Source organism: Ochotona princeps, chromosome 24, assembly GCF_030435755.1.
Source record: "Ochotona princeps isolate mOchPri1 chromosome 24, mOchPri1.hap1, whole genome shotgun sequence".
In the NCBI taxonomy this organism is placed as follows: Eukaryota; Metazoa; Chordata; class Mammalia; order Lagomorpha; family Ochotonidae; genus Ochotona; species Ochotona princeps.
Window position 1 is genome coordinate 34,736,266 of NC_080855.1, and position 18,550 is coordinate 34,754,815.

Consider the following 18,550-nt stretch of genomic DNA (forward strand, 5'->3'; position numbering starts at 1 on the left):
GGTGATTGGGGTGACAAATTGTACCAGACGTAAGAATCAGGTTTGGGATCACCTCAGACATTTATTTGACTGTTAGATTCAGAACCCCAACCATGGAGAGAATCACAAGTTCCATGGTCTGACTGTGGAGTGCTTGAGTCAGTGCCAAGCAAACTCAGTGGATTATACTAAATAGTGGACAGCATAGCCAATTGCAAATAGAGGGTATGGTGGTACATTGAAGCCTGCAGAAGATATCTGGTACCATAGCAGAGGATGGAGAATGGAGTGCATTGATCAACTACCCCAGCCATGTATTGGCAGTGCATAGTGGTGCAAACAGAGACTTCGAGGTGAACTTTGTCAGCCAGTGAGTTCAGGAGTGATTTCATCATGTTTGGAGTGGCGAGACTGACAGCAAGTCAGACTATTGGACTATCAAAACCACCTGAGTAGTGTCCTCAGAGCCTACCCCCGATCAGAGACTCTGTGATGGCTGGGAGGCTGGGTGTGACTTCTCCCTTCATCTCCCACTTCCCTCAGAAACAGGAAGGAATAAAGGGAATTAATTAATTGATTAATTAATTATGCCTGGCCCTGTGCCATCTGAGGATCTCAGTAAAGTATTTTGCCACTTCTGCTCTTCCCTCTGCGTGCCCCCCAAAAAAACTGCACATGTATTTGCAAACATATTAACATATAAATAATGAGGGCATCAGGGGGTACCCAAACCCTGCATCTGGACTGGCACATGCTTCATCTGTGCCTTCAGTCCAGGCTCCAGTCTCATGGCACACCAAAGAGTAGCCCCACAGCCCAGTGATCGCTCGGGTTCCAGCTCCTGCAGGCAGCGGCAATTTTGCTCCTGACAGCCCTTCCTGTGGGCGGGCCAGTCCTTCTGCTTGCAATGGGACTCATAGTAGCGGGTCATTGGTAGCACCCATAGAAATTTTTTTTAATTATTTATTATTTAACTTCATTAATTACATTGTATTATGTGACACAGTTACAAAGATACTTGGGTTCTCCCCACCCCTCCCCAAACCCTCCCACCATGGTGGATTCCTCCACCTTGTTGCATAACCATAGCTGTTTCTCAATCACCGTGAAGAACAGATAGTGCCGCTCCTAGTAGTTGAATGAGTTCTCCTCTTCCTCCACCACATTCCTGTTGGCATTGTAGTGCAAAGTTATGCTCAGGATGGGGAACTGCTCTTCTATAGGATCTGTAGCAAACTTTTGAATCAGGAGCCAAAACAAGCTCTGCTGCCTCTACTTGCTAGAGGTCTCCTTGGCTTGGGGCAGCCAGCCCCAAGGCATGAGCTTCAGGTTGTGCAGGCAGTTGTCCATGGTCACAGCATTGAACGCACCACCTTGAAGCCAGCACCACCCCAGTGCTACTCCCACAGCATCTTGTGCAGGAGCCTGACAAATATTGGCCCTGGTTCTTGTCAAAGGTGTGTACAAAGATCTTAGCAGCATTTCTATTCACATCTTTTTTTAAATGTGTCTAGATACATCTTTCTTTTTTTTTTTACTTCTTTTTTTTATTATTATCATTTTATGATACAGTTCCATAGGCTCTGGGATTTTCCTTATCCCCTACCCAACTCCCTCCCTCTCACTGAGTTAATGTATATCATTACTAGAGCAGAGTTCTTCATGCACAATCATATGTACATCATTGCAGGCAAGACAATGGCAGAGAGTCCAACATCCTATTGTCAAGATATAGTAAACAATTTCAGTGGGAGTTCAACTTTGGAAGTAGAGAAGCATACTGCATTGTATCCCCGTCACTGGATATGATAGTCTCCATTGCATAGTTTCTATACATCCCGTTAAATGAAAAGTCACAAAACAAAATCAATAACAGAAAAAAAAGAAATTAACAACACCATGAAGCTAAATAACATGTTACTAAATGACTAATGTGTCATTGAAGAAACAAAAACGAAAATCAAGAACCTCCTTGAAGAAAATTATTCCACTGTATGACAAAATTAACAAAAAAATCTAAATGCATGAGATAAAGTTTCTGCTGATCTTTGTTGGTGAAATGTGTCTCTTGTAAGCAACAAATAGATTGATTTGTTTTTAAATTTACTCTACTAATCTATGACATTGATTAATGAGTTTAAGTCATTTACATTCAGGGTTAATACACATAGGTGATAATTTGATTCTGTCATACTAGCAATGGATTGTTCACTGATTTAGTATTCTGTTGATATTTTATTGAGATGTTCTTCACATTTGTATTTGGTTTTGCTGGGTGCTATTCCTTTTCTCTGTGAAGAGAAAACCTTAATCATTTATAGGCGAGGTTTGAAAGAGGCATAGTCTTGTAAGTTTTCTTTACTGTGGAAGAATTGTATTTCATGGTGGGGGATGCCCCTGCCGGGTCGGACCCAAAGCTGGGGACTCACGCCAAAGACACTGCTGAAAGGCAGTGAACGAGTCCTCGGCCTCCCCCAGGACCCAAGAGAGCTCTTCCCTCAGGGTAAGCCCGCATGAGGGAACTTGGGAACTAGGTTAAAATTCCTAGCTCTGCCCTCCCACTATGATCTTTTGGCTGGGCGAGTTTCGGAGGGGTTCGGGCCTTGTGGTTGGGGGCAAGTGCAGCTCCCTGCAATGTGGCACCTGTGGGGGGTGTCCCTTTGCCTGCTGGCCGCCCAGTGGTGAACTTTGGGTTTTTAAGATATCTAGTTGCTTCCTGGGGTCAGCCATTACTAAGGCCTGTTTTAGTGCAGGTGAGTAATGAATTTTGGGTGATTCGCAGTGATAGGTTCATGAAAATTTCAAGCATGCGAGGCAACTGAGACCCAGTGGCTTGGAGGGAAGTATTAATAAGATAATTTGGGTTAGACAGATTCTCCAGCCCATTTAAGAATCCAGAGATGGGCTGGTAGCATAGAACATCCCTGTTCACTACTCACCAGCCCACACCAAAGCTGAGAATGGGGGCCTCCTTAGCAGTGTTGGGTACTATTACCTGGCTTGGTGGTGGAGTGGTCACATTTGGCAGGGTCAAGACACTATCCAGCATGTGAGAGAACTTGGTCTGAGGTAGACTCTGTGGGATTGTGTGGGCCTAAACCTGTGGAAATACAAGTTTCCCTGGTTAGCTCTCAAGCTGGGGTTGCGATGGAGTAAGCTAGGTGTTACCATGTCACCTGCCATCACTCACAGGTAAGGGAAACCACAAGAGTCAGGGCAGGTCAAGGCAGCAGCACCTGAATGTGCCTCCTAAAACAGGGTATGGGGTGGGCAAGGCTGCCACTGGAAGGGGGCAGAATGGGCAGGGCCGAACAAACCTTAACTCACAAGAAACAACAGAAATCAGGTTGGAGCACAGGTCTTGCCAAGTAGGTCCTTGCACCTACTGGTCTGCATGAGACAGGGATGCTAAGCCACAGCATCTAAGGGGCCAGGACAAGTGGGGGGCTCTGCCAAGCTGAGTCAGAGCAACCACTGGCCTTCACATGATCTAAGGCTGGGAATAGGCCCAGTTGGAGAGCTAAGGCAACACCCTAGCTGCGTTATGTAGCAGAACAATGTGGCCCTAGAAGGTCAGGGAGCACAGGATTACAGTTGATTGGGTAACATTTGCAGGAGGACAACAAATGGCTACCGTTTGCATACCTGATTGGATATCATTTGTATAAGAACAGTTGAGTGGACAGCATGTGTATGAGAACACTTGGTGGAATATACAAGACAAAAGGAGTTCCAAACAAGAGTACAGAAACAGTTCATGGGTTTTGTTGCTAAGCTCAATACCTCCACCCTTATCCTATATGACCCTCAGTGTATAAACTCTGATGCCACTAATAAACTTCAGCTTTGACCATCAGTCAGGGTTCATGCGTGTTTTTATCTGCTCCGTGCACCAAGTTCATCGCTGTGGGACAGCGGCAAATACCTGTGCTGCTCCTTCGGGAATTTGTCATTAAGAAGCGAACTCAGTTTATTATGTGTCACATGCACATTCAGGCATATGTGCTGCCAGAACAGATGTTTTCAGTGGTTGCAGAAAATGGTTTGGGCGCTGTACTTCTCTCTGGATGTGGAGTTGTTAGCTTGTTGAGTCAGGATGTACATCCTTGCTTAGTGTGGGTGCTCAGCATGCTTGATTTCATCATCCTGGGCTCAAGGTGCATTGGCCGAGAAATGACCAAACAGTCTTTTCCAGATATCTGCTAGTGACACTGATGAAATGATAAGTTAATGAGTCAAAGGCAAGATTTTTCACACTGGAAGATTGTGCTGCTCCTTCTGAAAGTTGCCATTCAGAAGCACACTGAATTCCCTAAGTGTCACATGCACATGCAGCCATATGTTCTGCCAGAGTAGTTGTGTTCAATGGTAGCTGAAAATGGTTTGGGCGCTGAACTTCTTATTGGACATGGAGTACTTGGCTCATTGAGTGAGGATTTACATCCTTGCTTATGGTGGTTACTGAACAGGTTTGATTTCATCACAGTGGGCTCAAAGTGCATTGGCCGAGGAGTGACAAAAAGGGTTTCCAGGAGATCTGCTACTAACACCAATGAAATGTGAAGTTAATGACCCAAGTGGAAGAATTTTGACACTGGAAGACCCATGCTGCTTCTTCTGGAAGTTGCCATTCAGAAGCACATTCAGGGGTTTAAACTTCCAGCAGCTTCCTGGCTGCTGGTGGGCCTCAGGATGGGGCATCTTACTCAAATCCCGACTCCAGCCACCATGTGCACATGGTGAGCTGTTCCTGGGCCTGCTTGTGTTCAGGGGCTGCTTCCTTTGGGGTGAGTACACTGAGGGGGTAATTCTCTGTGACTGGGTAGGTCCGGGGCCCACCCACTGCCCTCATTAAGTGGTGAATGGGATTGGGGAGGGGCTCGACCTTGGGCCTGGGGGTTTAAACTTCCAGCAGCTTCCCAGCTGCTGATGGGCCTCAGGATGGGGTGTCTTGCTCAGATGCTGATTCCAGCCACCATGAGCACGTGGTGAGCTGTATCCAGGCGGCCAGTGCACCATTTGGCACCGGGCTCTGTCTCCTGGCCATCCGGCTGGGGAGCTCTGGTATTTTGGTTCTTTGAATCACTGCTTAGTTAGCTCCAGTTTGATCCCACTGTGCTTCTGGGATCTGAGTCAATCCTAAAGATTCCCAATGACAATAACTCTTCCTTTGAAGAACTTGTAATCACTGAACAATGCTGACCACTGAGCACGAGTTCATGCAAAAGCTAAGGGTTGGGGCTTGTCTAGCAGGATATTCTATTACCTGACACGATGATGGATCAGCAGACTGGTCACATTAGGCAGGGCTATAACATTAATTATAGTGGATAAGTGTTGGTTGGGCTTAGCCACAGCATTAGCTGGCTGAGGCTGGCACTGGGAGCTAATTCTGTTAAGTCAAATGCCAGAACCACCTGGAGAGTGCACAATCTGGGAGTGGGAGTGGCCTAGAAGGGAAATAGTGGGCACCTCCCTCTTGGTTTACCATGCTCACTGGACAGCACAAAAACCAGGACAGGGGCCAGGGTGGCTAGACAGAAATGCACCTGGTAGTAGATGTATGGGCTGGATAGTAGGTTTGTTGTGTTGAACGAGGCTTCAATGCCCATTGATATGTGAGATAGCTAAATGGGATGTTGGACAGACTGGACAAGCCTGCAGTACATACTGGCAAGCATGGGAACCAGGGTAGAGGACAGAACTGGTGGCAGTTATGGGGAGTCGCCCCAACTGGGCTGTATCTCCAACTGATTTGCGTGAGGACTGAATATAAAGTGAGCAGGATCAGGATGGACTACAACACCTGTTGGTTCACGAGGGAGACAGGGCTGGAAACAGAACGGACCCAGCAATCACAACAACCAGCATGTGCATAAGCTGATTGGTGTGACGAATGGTGTCGGACTCTGTACTAGCAAACTTGCGCAAGAATCAGATCAGGCCAGGGATCATCTCAGATGAAGTTTCTTTGGAGATCCCTCCAACTGAACTGCTGATCTTAGAACCCCAACCATGGAGAGAATGTCAGCCAGTGATCTCTGAGTAGGTTTCATCGTGATTGAAATGGCGAGATTGGCAGCAATCTAGAACCGATGAACTATCAAACCTGCTTGAGCAGGACCCTCGGAGCGCACTGCCTGTTGGGGATCTGGGATGGATGGGAGGTTGGGTGGGGCTTTTCCATTTATTTCTCCCCTAACCCCAGATACAGGAAAAAATGATAATATTAGTGTGGAAACAATGGTATTACCCACTTTCACCCTGTAGCCCTTGACCCTTTGTACCCTAATCAACTAAGTAAGATGATCAAAAATTAATTAAAAAATAATTGTATTTCATTTTCAAACACAAAAGAAAGCTTTGCTGGATACGTTATCCTGGGCTGACAATTTTTTTGTTTGTAGAATCTGGACTATGTTGCTCCATTCTCTTCTTGCCTGTTGAGCTACCTGTGAGAGGTCTGTGAGTTTACTTGTCAATCCTTTATATGTGAGTTGATTTTTTTACGTGCACATTTAAGGTTCTTTTCCTTATGTTCAATTGAAGAGAGCTTGATTATCATGTGTCTTGATGAATATCGCTTTTGGTCAACCATGTTGGAGTTCTGTACCCCTTCTGGATATTGTTTCCCAATCCTTCCTCTAGACTTGGGAAATTTTCCCTTATAATATCATTAAATATATTTGTAAACGCAGCTTCTGTTTCTGCACCTTATGCGAATCCCTTACTTTTGTATTTGGTCTTTTAGTAGTGTCTTTCAATTCTTGAACAGTTTTTTTTTTTTTTTGCCTGATCCAGCTCTGCTTCCGGTTTTGTTATTGTTGTTGTTGTTGTTGTTTATTTCCCCCTCGTGAAAGGAAATATCTTCTAATTTTGACATTCTTTCTTCTGCCTTCTTCATTCTGTATTGGTGACTCTCCACTGTACTTTTTTCTTTTTAAAGATTTATTTTTATTACAAAATCAGATATAAAGAGAGGAGGAGAGATAGAGAGGAAGATCTTCCGTCCGATGATTCACTCCCCAAGTGAGCTGCAATGGGCTGGTGAGCGCCGATCTGATGCCGGGAACCAGGAACCTCTTCCGGGTCTCCCACGCGGGTTCAGGGTCCCACTGCATTGGGCCATCCTCGACTGCTTTCCCAGGCCACAAGCAGGGAGCTGGATGGGAAATGGAGCTGCCAGGATTAGAACCGGCGCCCATATGGGATCCCGGGGCGTTCAAGACAAGGACTTCAGCCACTAGGCCACGCTGCCGGGCCCTCCACTGTACTTTAAATTTGCTCCACACTATTCTTCCTTTCTAATAAATCAACTTTCATTTTATTCATTTCCAGTGTGAAATATCCCTTAAATTACTTGAATGCCTGGTTTACATGCTTCTTGTTGTTGATAGGAAGTTTTATAACAAGTGTTTTGAATTATGTATACCCCGTTTTCTTGATGTATTCCTCAGTTAACTCTGAAGTTGGCAGAAACTTTTGCTCCTTGGCAAGGAAGTCTTCAGTAACATTCATTGTGCCTCTGTCTCTTCTTTTCTTTTGGTCATTGTACTTCTGCTTTGCAGATTCTTCTCCTTGGGGCAGGGTTCTAAGCTCTTCCATCCACAAGTCTACAGTTCAATTTTACTTATTGTGCTTGGGTTCTTTGTTTGCAGTCACTTGTGCCACTACCTCCAGCAAGTTCCTGGTCTGGACTCTTTTGTTAGATTTCCACCATGGTCTCTGTAGCCCTAGCTCCTGGCTCACCAGTCTCCTTCCCTCCTGGGATACAGTGCTGAGGCTGCAAAATTTGTCTGAACAACCTGCCTTCCACTCCCAGGTGGAGCAAGTCCCGGGATTATGAAGACAAATGGTGTCCTATATAAAGAGGTTGTTGGTGATGCTGATCTTGCTAGAACCTGTTGGCCATTTGGTCTGAGTGCCACACGGACCTATTTTGACCTGTATAATGCCATAGATGGTATTATTTTGTGGGACCAGTGCAATGCACTGGACTCAGTGATTTCTTGCCAAGTTCAGTGCATGCACAATTCATTGCTGTCCCCTGCATTCTTACGTTCTTTGTCACCCTGCAAGAAATGGCACCTGTTCTGCCACTAGTAGTGTTTTTGATCTGCTGGCTATCAGGTCTGTGGTATACTTCAACCTATCTTGGATGAAACCTATAGGATGTCATGTTGTTGCAGTTCACTGCATCAGAAATGAGTTCACACACAGCTCAATGCATGAGCAGTACTGTGCATGGCCTTGACTCCTTAAACAAAATGGTGCCTAATTCTGCTCTAGAAGGCTGACTGGGCTGTGAAATATATTCTGTTTCTGCACTGCCCACCTGAGATCTGCTGCTCTTCCCCTTCTCCTATGCAAATCAAACAGACCAGCTGGACGATTTGGCCTTTTAGTAGTGTGTTTTAACTCTGAATAATTTTTAGTGTGATCCAGCTTTAATTCCAGGTTTTTGATTGTTTCCCAATTGTGAAAAAGATAGTTCCAAATATAAGATTTCTTGTTCTGAATCCTTCATTTTATTATTGAGAATTTCCAGTGAATCTTTAATTTGCTCTATTGCATCTTTCATCTTCAATAATTCTGCCTGATTTAGTTTCAGTGTTTCTATTTCATGTGTGATATACTCCTTTAATTGTTTGAACTCCTTTATATTCTTTTCCTTCTTGATAAACTTTGTAATGAGTTTTCTGAATTCTGTTTTCCCCATTTTTCTCAATGTACCTCTCAGTTACCTCTGAGTTTGGCAAATGCTTTGTCCACTTTGTAGGGGAGTCTTCAATAACATTTGTTGTGCCTTTGTTTCATACTTTTTTTTTTTTTTGGTCATTTTAATTTTGGTTAGCAGATTTTTCTCCTTTTCAGGCAGGATTCTAAGCTGTTTCACTCATTGTTCTAAAGTTCAGTTTCACTTATTGCAATTGATTTATGTTTCTTTGTTTCCTGTCACTTGCACCACTCCCTCCAGTGAGTTTCACATCTGGGTTCATGTTAGATTTCCACCATGGTCTCTGTAGCCCTCACTCCAGGCTCACCACTCTACTTTCTATGATCCCCTGTGTATGCTGCACCATTGTCTATACAACCTTTCTCCCACTTCCACTTGGGGTATGTCCCAGGAATAGGGAGTCACAAGGTGTCATAAAGAACTAGGTTGTTGTTGGTGCTGGTCTTGTTTGAACATAAGATGTTAAAGTCGGTGTTATTTTTGACGTGGAATCAGTGCAATGCACAGAGATCAATGTATTCCCTCCCAGCTAAATGCATGCACAGCTTAATGTTGTCTTTGCAACTCTCATAGCTTTTCCCATTGTGTACAAAATGTTGCCTGTTGTGCCACAGGTGGAGTTCTGCATCTGATGGCTATTAGATCAGGGATCTCTCCAGAATAAGATTGGGTGGAACTTTGTTGCTGGTGAAGCTCTGGCTGCCCATGAAATTCAGATTGCCTTTCACTGGCTGCTGCTAGGGTATCTGATCACTATATGAGCACATCATTGTCTCTGTTGCTTTCTGTTGTCATTCAGTCTCCAGGTACCTCTCTACCATCAGTCTGTCTTCTCTGATTTCCTGAAATGTGCCGTCCCTGCTTCTTTCTAATATTTCTCCATCTGTTTAAATCTTTTCTTATCCTTTTCTGTCATCTTGATTCTCAGACACAGAATTGCATGCACTGGTTTGTTCCCTAGTGACTGCAACATCCAGAGCTGATCTGATCTGAATGGTGTCCATTTTTGCCCGTGACAATGTAAAGAAGAGCAACTGATATGGAAATGGTTTTTATTTTCTCAAATGATTAGGCCTAGAGATACCACGTAATCCAAAAAATGCTATATTTGGTGATATTCTGAAGAGAATGGAAAAGTCTAACTGTAAAATACATGCTCAGGCTCACCTCAATCAATTCTGAAACAGTCAAAAGTTAGGACACCTGAAATATTCATAAATTAATGAGTAGGAAAATAAATGATATATACATAATCTGTAACACCATGTAACCATTATTACGATTCATACGCATGACGATTGACATATTATGCCATCTTAGTCCACATGTTGTTTGATCTTCATGTGAACTGTCCAGAATGGGCCGACTTGTCAGAACAGAGCACACAGTATTACTTTCCAGGAAGTGAGAGAAGGAACGCGAGGAAAGCATTTAGTGGAACAGGATTTTCTCTTGGAGTGATGTGCATATATGAAATGAGATTGAGAGTTTGGTTGTCCAAAAATGTGAGGTTTATAAGTTCCAGTGGTTGTTACTTTTATGATTAATTCAAAATTGTGGGGTTTTTTTTATTTGAAGTATGGAGTTAGGGGAGTGAGAAAGAGAGAAAGAGAGAGGGAGAGAGAGAGAGAGTTTATATACCATTTTCCCTTCCCAAATGACCTCAGCATCCAGGACTTTGGCCAAATCCAGGAACCTGAAATTCCATCCAGGTTTCCCATCTGTGTATCATGGACCTAAGCATATGGGTCGTATTTTTCAGGTGTTTTACTGGGGTGCTTGTTCAGAAATGTAGCAGTGGGAGTTGAACAGGTGTTTCTGTGGGAAGCCAGTATTATAAATAGTGACTTAATCTCTTACACCACAATGCTAGCCCCTAAAATGTTTGATTTATGGTGTGTGAATTTCACCTGTATAGATTTTCTAATCTCTGATGCAAATGCTTACAAGTATGAGACATGTCACATTGTGCCTACTAAGCGCAGGGGCATTGTGGTGAGTCCTGCAGAATTCGGGTCTGTTTCTGACAGTCCCAGTGCTGTGTTTTTAGTATAAAACCCAAGATTCAGAGCCTGGCCTGTATTTTGACTGCTTCCTTATTGCCTGTGTATTTCTAAGATTCGTTTCCCTGTGTAATCTTTTCTTTCTCATATTTCTGTGCACTCAGGCTTGGGTATTTTTAATTTTTTAGTTAAAAGGTAGAATTAGAAGGCGAAATAGAGACCTTCCGTTGTCTGCTTCCCTCTCCAAATGGCTGCAACAGCTGGGATTGAGGCAGATGAAGCTCCATAGCCACAAGCTTCAAATAGTTTACCTACATGGTTGCAAGGGCCTGTAAACTTGAACCATCTTCTGCTGCCTTCCCAGATGCATTAGCAAGGAGATGGATTGGGTGTGGAATAGCTGAACTCAAACAGGTACCCCAAAGGGATATAGGCTCTGTGGGTAGGGGATTACTTTGTCATACATTCTAATCTTTCAGTTACATGGATTGACAGTCACTGTGAATTTTCTGTTGGAACTGTGATTGTTTGCAAGTGGGGCCCTCTCTCCATCTATATACTGAGGTAGTTGATAAGATTTCCTAGGGAGAGGATGCCATGGTCAATTCCTTAGATGTAGATAGGAATCCACTGTGTTGTACATGCACTGGGTCACTATGGCCTGGCGAAACCCAACACATGCAAGGAAACATCTACTTATAACTTCTGGGCAACTTGAAAGGAAGCAAAAGATGCCATTTGCTTCAAATATGGTCTGCACATGGCTAGGTGGACTGAAACAACACTAGTAAGTCATTGGACAGATCAAGTGTGGTCTTGCAATGCTGAATGCATTCAAAATATAACTGTGGGTGTTGTGAGCTATTGCAGGGACTGAAGCAAAGGAAGGACATTACACAGTGCATGCCCTATCTGGAGGTTGACCAGAGGATGGCCTTCATAATGCCAGGCTGGGATGACTAAGTAAAGGTGAGGAAAGCATGAAGAGCTCAAGGAGGTAGGCCAAGTGCTGCTGTGAGCATATTGCTTCTTAAACAAGCCATACTGATACTACTGCTGAAATTTCCATGACTTTGTAGTACATGATCATATTAAAAAAGGAAAAAAATTAAGAAAAGGTATCTAATTTTTCACTGGACTATGCTGAACCTTTTGTCTTTTTGTAAAATACAAATAATGAAGACACTGACTTTAGTAACTGTGAGACTAAGATATCATCTCCATGAGACAGGTCGCAATGAGGAGCTGTCATATGTTATTACCGAAGCAGAGAGGGTCAAACCAATATTCACATTGCAGCCAATGAGAGGAAGCGGGACAAATTGGTGGGCTTTGGGAGCAGGGTAAAGTGAAGGTGTGGCCGGCATTAGCAGGAACAGCATTTGCTGACTGGCTGTCCTGAGGCTTTTCCAGGTTTATGTCAATCATATCTTTCCTCATTCTGTCCTGTGTATTTTCTATTTCAGGCAAAGCTGTTGCCACAAGTCAGAAGAGCTTCTTTACATTTATTTTGCTTTCTCACTAGTTTCAATAAACATGGCATTTAGCTCATTGGCTTTCCTCTTTCCCTCCTCAGTAGACACTTGCTTCTTGTCAACAAGATCTGTTTTAATTTGTGCTAGCATGATGATATCATCATTTCCTCTTTCTGTTCTGATATTATCAACCCATTTTGGAGTTTGCTGGAAGCCATTAACATTTGTAATATTGTGAACTACTATACCTGCAAAAGAATCAAGGATGTCACTGGGAATGAGGCTATGAACATGTGCCTGACCCACAGTATTCCACACATTAGCCTGGCTTTTCTATCCTCCAAATACATTGTCTCTGATTTAAAAAAAATAAAAAGAAAGAAAAAACAATGCCAGGTATTGCCTGATATATGATGTCTAAAATGTCATGCATGAATTTGGTGATGAAGAATGTCTTCCCAATGTTCTACTCCCCCAGGACACCAATTTGAATTTCCTCAGCAGAATCCAGAAGTGTCCTCTTGTAGATATGATGGAGCCAGAGGAGATGATGCTGTCTTGTACCAGAAGTCTTCCCTTACTGATACCTGCTCCCACCAGCTAACCATGAAGAGAAAGCAAGCAAGAAAGAAAGAAAGGAAGAAAGAAATAGAGAAATAGAGAAAAAGTGGAGTTCCAACGCAACAGTGGGTACAAACCCTGGGTAGGAGCAAGGCTGGAGGGCAGCAGCCTCCACTGCTCCCCTGCAGATTCGCCCACTAACATTGAGGGAGGCCCATGACTTGCGGAGGTGGAGGACAGTGTTGACAAAGCTAAGGCTGCTCTCATGGTGCCCAAGGCGAGTTCCTTTCCCTGCCTCAGCACCCAGCATGGAGCCCAGCGGGGAGAGGCTGAGGGTGGTGAAGCGGCATCCTCAGATGTATCTGGGACCTCTCACACAGAGCTCTTAGCTCCCACAGCTGCCTACTGCCACCATTGCCACAGGCCACAGGCCAGAATGCCCAGTGTACAAGCCTCTGGCGCCACACAGAGCAGCCTGGGTGTTAGCTTGCTACCTCTTTGGCCGATGGCTTCTTGTTTTAACTGCTTGGGAAAGTCTCTCTTCTATTTGTTTGATTCCACAATGACAAAGTGTGCCGGAGACCATCTCCAGCTGACTTCAGAGCTTGCAAAAGATGCATGGATTAGCTAAAAGACAAGAAGAGGTGGCGACTTGGACTGCTACGACATGATGCTCATATTGGACAACTCAAGAAAGTTCCCTCCATGACTTATACACAAATCATCATGAGCTTTTGCACATTCAATTGTTTCATGTTTACTTCATTATAAAAGGATAATTACAAAAATAATCCTAAAACCATCATTATTGTTTTGCTTCAGGGAAAATATTTTCAGTAAGCTATTACTCATTTAAACCTGCAACCATCCAGCTGAAGCCAGAGAGTCCACGGTTCGCAGCACATGTGGTTATTTAGTGACAGGTGGTTTGCTTATATCCAAAATCAATTTTCACTAAACCTAAACTAATATTACTTAAAATATCAAAAATACTAAATTAAAAAGAAAGCTCATAAATGAAAGGAATTTATAAAGACGTGTATCACAAATTCTTTATTAAATTTTTGATCACCTGATCTAGTACTGGTTCAATTGTTTTTTGTTTTTGTTTTGCTTTTTTTTGTTGTTGCTAAATGGCAGTGGAAAGGATCAGGGCAACTAAGCCTTGCTATGAATAGAAGGCTTTTACAAGAAACATCTTTTTATCTTTTTAAACTATTTTCTTCCCCTATATATAAGTACAAATATAAGTTTCAACTTTTAAGCCATTGTTATTTGAAGTTTCACATTAGTCTCCCTTTATAAGATGCACCATATGCTTTGTGCTTTCCGTGGTGAGAAGCCAAAATGTGTCATTTCATGTGTTGTAACAGTTGAAACCTGCAAATAAACAAACTCTTTGTACCTCAATTATTGCCATCTGTTCCAATACATCATCAAGACATTTCTTGAGGAAAACAATCCTTATATTATGGCAAGCTCCAGGCCAAAGATTGGCACGTAACAGGATGTTGGGGAACATTGTGGCTCAATTACATTATTGTATGCTTTTAGCTGAGTATCATTGACTTAAGTTGTTAAAGACGCTTTTACCATAATCTGATTGATTAGTTTCAGGTGTTAAAGCAGTTACAAGAATCATTTCAAATTTGCAGAAAAACAACACCACCAGCCTCAGGAGAATTCAATGAAATATCAGACAGGTGATTGAGTATCCATACAATGGGGTGAGGCAGCAATGAGGTGACCAGACACATTCTTTCGGGATTTGCCACGCAGCCAAGAATCCCTCATAGCCTTGCTAACCGAGAGCAATGCTCATTTCACACCCATGTCCTCTGACACAATTGCATGACTTCCCGCAAAGGTGGGAACCAGCACATTATCACGACTGCTTATCTCCTAGGGCTGCCATGAGGATTGATTAAGAAAGGTGTGAGATATTTTGTAAGCCATGCAGTGCTGTGGAGAGGCACAAGAGTTGTCTATTATTAGAGAGACATTGCAGGAGGAACTAGAACATGTGCACTAATGATAAAGTCCTACTTGACTTCTGCTCAATGGCTTCAGAGCAGTGCAAGGAGGACAGAAGGGACATCCTATGCCTTCTCCCAGCCTTTGTGGGCTGGTTTCCATATCAGATTAAGGTATGGAAACCATCCATTAAATATGCCTCCTACTGACTAGAAAGTTAGATGGTATGTTTTTCTATCCCTTCAGTCCCAAAGAAGAAATACAGAGTTATCTTTTTAAAACTCTGGGTGTAGTCTATGCTACCTAAGGTGACATCTACCACAACGTTGATGGCCAAGGTAGTAGAGATCCATGTGGATATTTGGCCTGTTCTCTTGTGTTTTTACTTCACACCCATTCTTGGTGTACATGAGCTTCCTGTAGATAGAGAATCCAAGTGAATGAAATCTAATTAATCTATTGCTGGGCTCTGAGTACACAGAACACAGCCTGAATTAATGTAGCCCAAAGGCAGCAAAGATTCCATCTGCCCCACACTTCAGGAACTCTGTGGCAACAGAATCCTAGTGGATCACCCACCATGTTAGTCATGGGGACTGAGGCCCTGATAGCTCCTCTTGCTGTGGTAATAATCCAGGAAGATGCAATGTTCTCCACAGAGTCACTGAGAATGGTTATAAAGGGTCTAGCAATATTACCTGACTCAACCAACCTGATGACACCCACTGTGCTAGACACTAGAGGTATAACAGAGATTGAGAACCAGGGCATGGCTTTGAGATGCTTGTGATGTGGTAATGAAAGCACAGGTGGAGGTGATGGTGATGCTGGAGGGCAATAAGGACAGTGACACAAATGAATGTATGGGTCTGATGATATCTGGAGGAGAGAGTGCTGGTGTGTTTGAGGAGTTTGGTGAAGAAAGATGCTACCAGTAGGGTTTCTGTGTGCTTTGGGATTTGAGGGAGGAGTAGCAGAAGGTCTACTCCTATCTATTGGCAGTCAGAGGAAGCTTCATGAGTAAGATGCCTTGGTGTAGGTTGTTTGTGTGAATTTCAGATTATTTAAATGTGGTAAGCTGTAGAGACAGTGGTAGTTTGAGGAGATTTGCTATCATAGTTTCACTTGTGTTTCTGATGTAACTAGCAAATTAATAGCATTTCTTATTTTTTTCAAATTGATTTCACACAGAATATGAGCCTAAGAGATAACCAAGGGGTGTCTAAGATTCTTTGCCAACTGCCAAATTGGAGCGAGCCCAGATGGCAAGCAGGGCAAAAGTAAATCATCTACTCTTGCAGTTCCAGCCACACCTAATTTCTCAGTACATAAATATTCCAGTCACCTTGACTGGATCACAGCTTACAGGGCAGGGTAGCTGTGCACACACAGCCCAGCAAAGAGCAGCACACACAGCTTCAGAGAACACTCAGAGGAGAGAGCTGCAGTAGTGAGTGGCAACGGACCTGATGTCAGACATTTCCTTAGAAACCTGGGTTCTGGTGGCTACAAGCCTGGTGCTCCTGTATCTGTGAGTAGTTGTCCATCTGATTTCTCCTGTAGTCTTGCATCTGGAACGGTAATGAGGCTTGCATTGCATTTGTCTATTTTGATGAAAGGAGAGGAAGTTGTCCAAAACCTGAGTGACAGCAATAGCACGGTAATTACTGATTTCAGTGAGACAGCTAATGTATCCAGTTCCCCATCTCTGTTTGTAGGAATGCTTAATGACATCTGTTTCTGAGAAAAGATGCTGATTGACTCTCAGTTTGACCCATGCTGTCTAGTTATAATTCAATTGAGATAGGTTATAAAAACATGGCTGCCAAGTGCAATGAGATCCTCAGCAAGGACCTACACTCTAGAGATTCTGAGGGAAGAAGAGGTTTACTTGCACTGATTTGGAGTAGCTTTGCCTTCTGAGTCTGCATCAGGGCTGGAGGTGTGTGGAAAATCATTCCCTGTGTGTTTGGTTGGCTTTTTTGTTTCTCCTTTCCGCTGCACAGGCATCCTAGACACCAAGCAATCTAGTGCCTCAGATTTCAGTGGAGGCTCAGAATCTGTTCTTCTGCTCCTCAGTGCTCCCAACCCAGAACTCCCCTCCTCTCAGCTCTCTCCTATGAATTGAATCCTCAGCCTTGCACTAGGTCAGTGGTGATTTTCAGAGAGGGGCATACATGCCAGTAACCCCACAGCTTTCTTTCCCTTTTTCTCATGGTTTCTGTGAAATTGGCATTTAGTATAGACATTTATTTTCCCTCTGATATTCCTCTCCAAGTAAGCCTCAAGAAACCAGAACACCACCAAATCAAATTTATATTTTCTTTTTCATTTTTTAATTTTTCTTTTAATAGTTTTCATCATTGGGAGGGATCCATGTCCATTTATTAGAGTTCTGCTTAGGGTGAGAGACTGAGGTATGGAGGAATGTGTGTGTGACATATGCTTCAGTGTTGTTTGTTTGTTTGTTTGTTTTGTCCTGAGTCTGCAGTGGAGTGAGCAGCAGGTTTTATTCCTTGATGTCAGACTACCTGAGATGTTAGGAATGGGGATCAGTCTTTTGATGATGCCTTAGAGAACCACATTTGGGAAGAATGTCTCAAGGATGTTATTTCTGTAGTTTTGATACTTTTGAGAAATTGTTGCTTTCTTTACTCTAGTGGAAATTCTGTCCAAGGTCTGATGGTTGACAAGGTCCACCTATTGCATCCACAAACCTAGGAAGATGTTGCAATGCTTGGCCAGAATTGTCCAACCCGTTCTGTTTGCCATGCTCAGATGAGTCATTTGATATCCACTACTGGCCTAGAGCAACTTACTGTCATGACACAGGCACGCATCTGGACATGTTGTCAACCATACAGGCATCAACAACTGAAGCAGCCCAGTCCCAACACATGTTCCCCAAAGTTGCACAATATATCCTGTGATTTTCCTTGAGGCCTGCTTCTGAATCTAGTAGTTTCTTTGGAGTCCTCTAAGAAACCTCACTTGGAGTAACTCATTCTTGATTCTTGACTTTCAGTGAAGGTCAGGTGTGCTATGTCGCTTATTGCAACCAACACATAGAGCACTGCATGCAACTGCTTGATCAGTTCCCCCAAAGACCCGAACAAGGACAGCTCCCAGCCCTGGTTTTTGCCATCTTCTGCTGCAGCCTAGCCCTGCTCAGTCCACAACATATCTGGTTGTCATGAACACCTGTGGATGCAGTGGCTTAGCTCAGCCTGCCTCACTTAAAGACCCAGCCCTGACATGCGCCAAGTGTCACCACTGTCTTGTCCAGCCTGGCCCACTTTCAGCCCTGGTTCTTGTGCTCACCAGCAATAGATATAGCCTAGCAGGTGAGTGGCCATAGTTCCTAAGCCAGGGATGTTCACAGCACCGAATCATATGCCATCCAGAAGGTTTTGCAGTTCAGCCTAACACAACTCATAAACAGTACAGGCACATGTTAGCTTGTGTAGCAGTCCAACTCTGCCCAGCCCAATTCCAGATGGGATCACCCACAGTCCCAGTTCTCACACTCTCCAGCTGAGGCAGCAGATAAGCAAGGGAGGCCCTGAATTTCCCCACTGGACTTGCTCCCAGACCCTGGAATTTTGTGTGCCATCAGGTGCTGTAGTCCAGTCTGAAATGGCCTGCCCCAAATTTCAGCATTCACCAGCAAGTGCTACAACCTGGCTCAGCCTGCTGATCCCCAGCCCAAGATCCCACTGACAGTGTAGCTACCTAGCCCATACTCAGCCTTCACGCGAGCTGGCAGGTATTGCAGTCCAACCCAACTTGGCTTGCACCCTGTCTTGCCACCCACTGTCCCG

The 18,550-nt window shown here is 43.8% G+C and overlaps 1 protein-coding gene and 2 pseudogenes across 2 annotated transcripts in view; 1 reads left to right on the forward strand and 2 right to left on the reverse strand.

Moving 5' to 3' along the window:
* Positions 1 to 694: 694 nt before the first annotated feature.
* On the reverse strand, positions 695 to 11,803 carry LOC131483166 (zinc finger MYND domain-containing protein 19-like; annotated as a pseudogene).
* Positions 11,804 to 11,967: 164 nt separating this feature from the next.
* Positions 11,968 to 14,277, reverse strand: LOC131483167 (ras-related protein Rab-6A-like; annotated as a pseudogene).
* A 1,921-nt stretch (positions 14,278 to 16,198) lies between these two features.
* Positions 16,199 to 18,550, forward strand: part of LOC131483202 (cytochrome P450 3A6-like) — a 58,489-nt gene continuing 56,137 nt past the window's right edge. For both annotated transcript variants that reach the window (XM_058680612.1, XM_058680614.1), the window contains exon 1: positions 16,199 to 16,260. In XM_058680612.1, coding sequence (XP_058536595.1) covers positions 16,199 to 16,260 — 62 coding nt within the window. The remainder of the gene's footprint in view (positions 16,261 to 18,550) is intronic.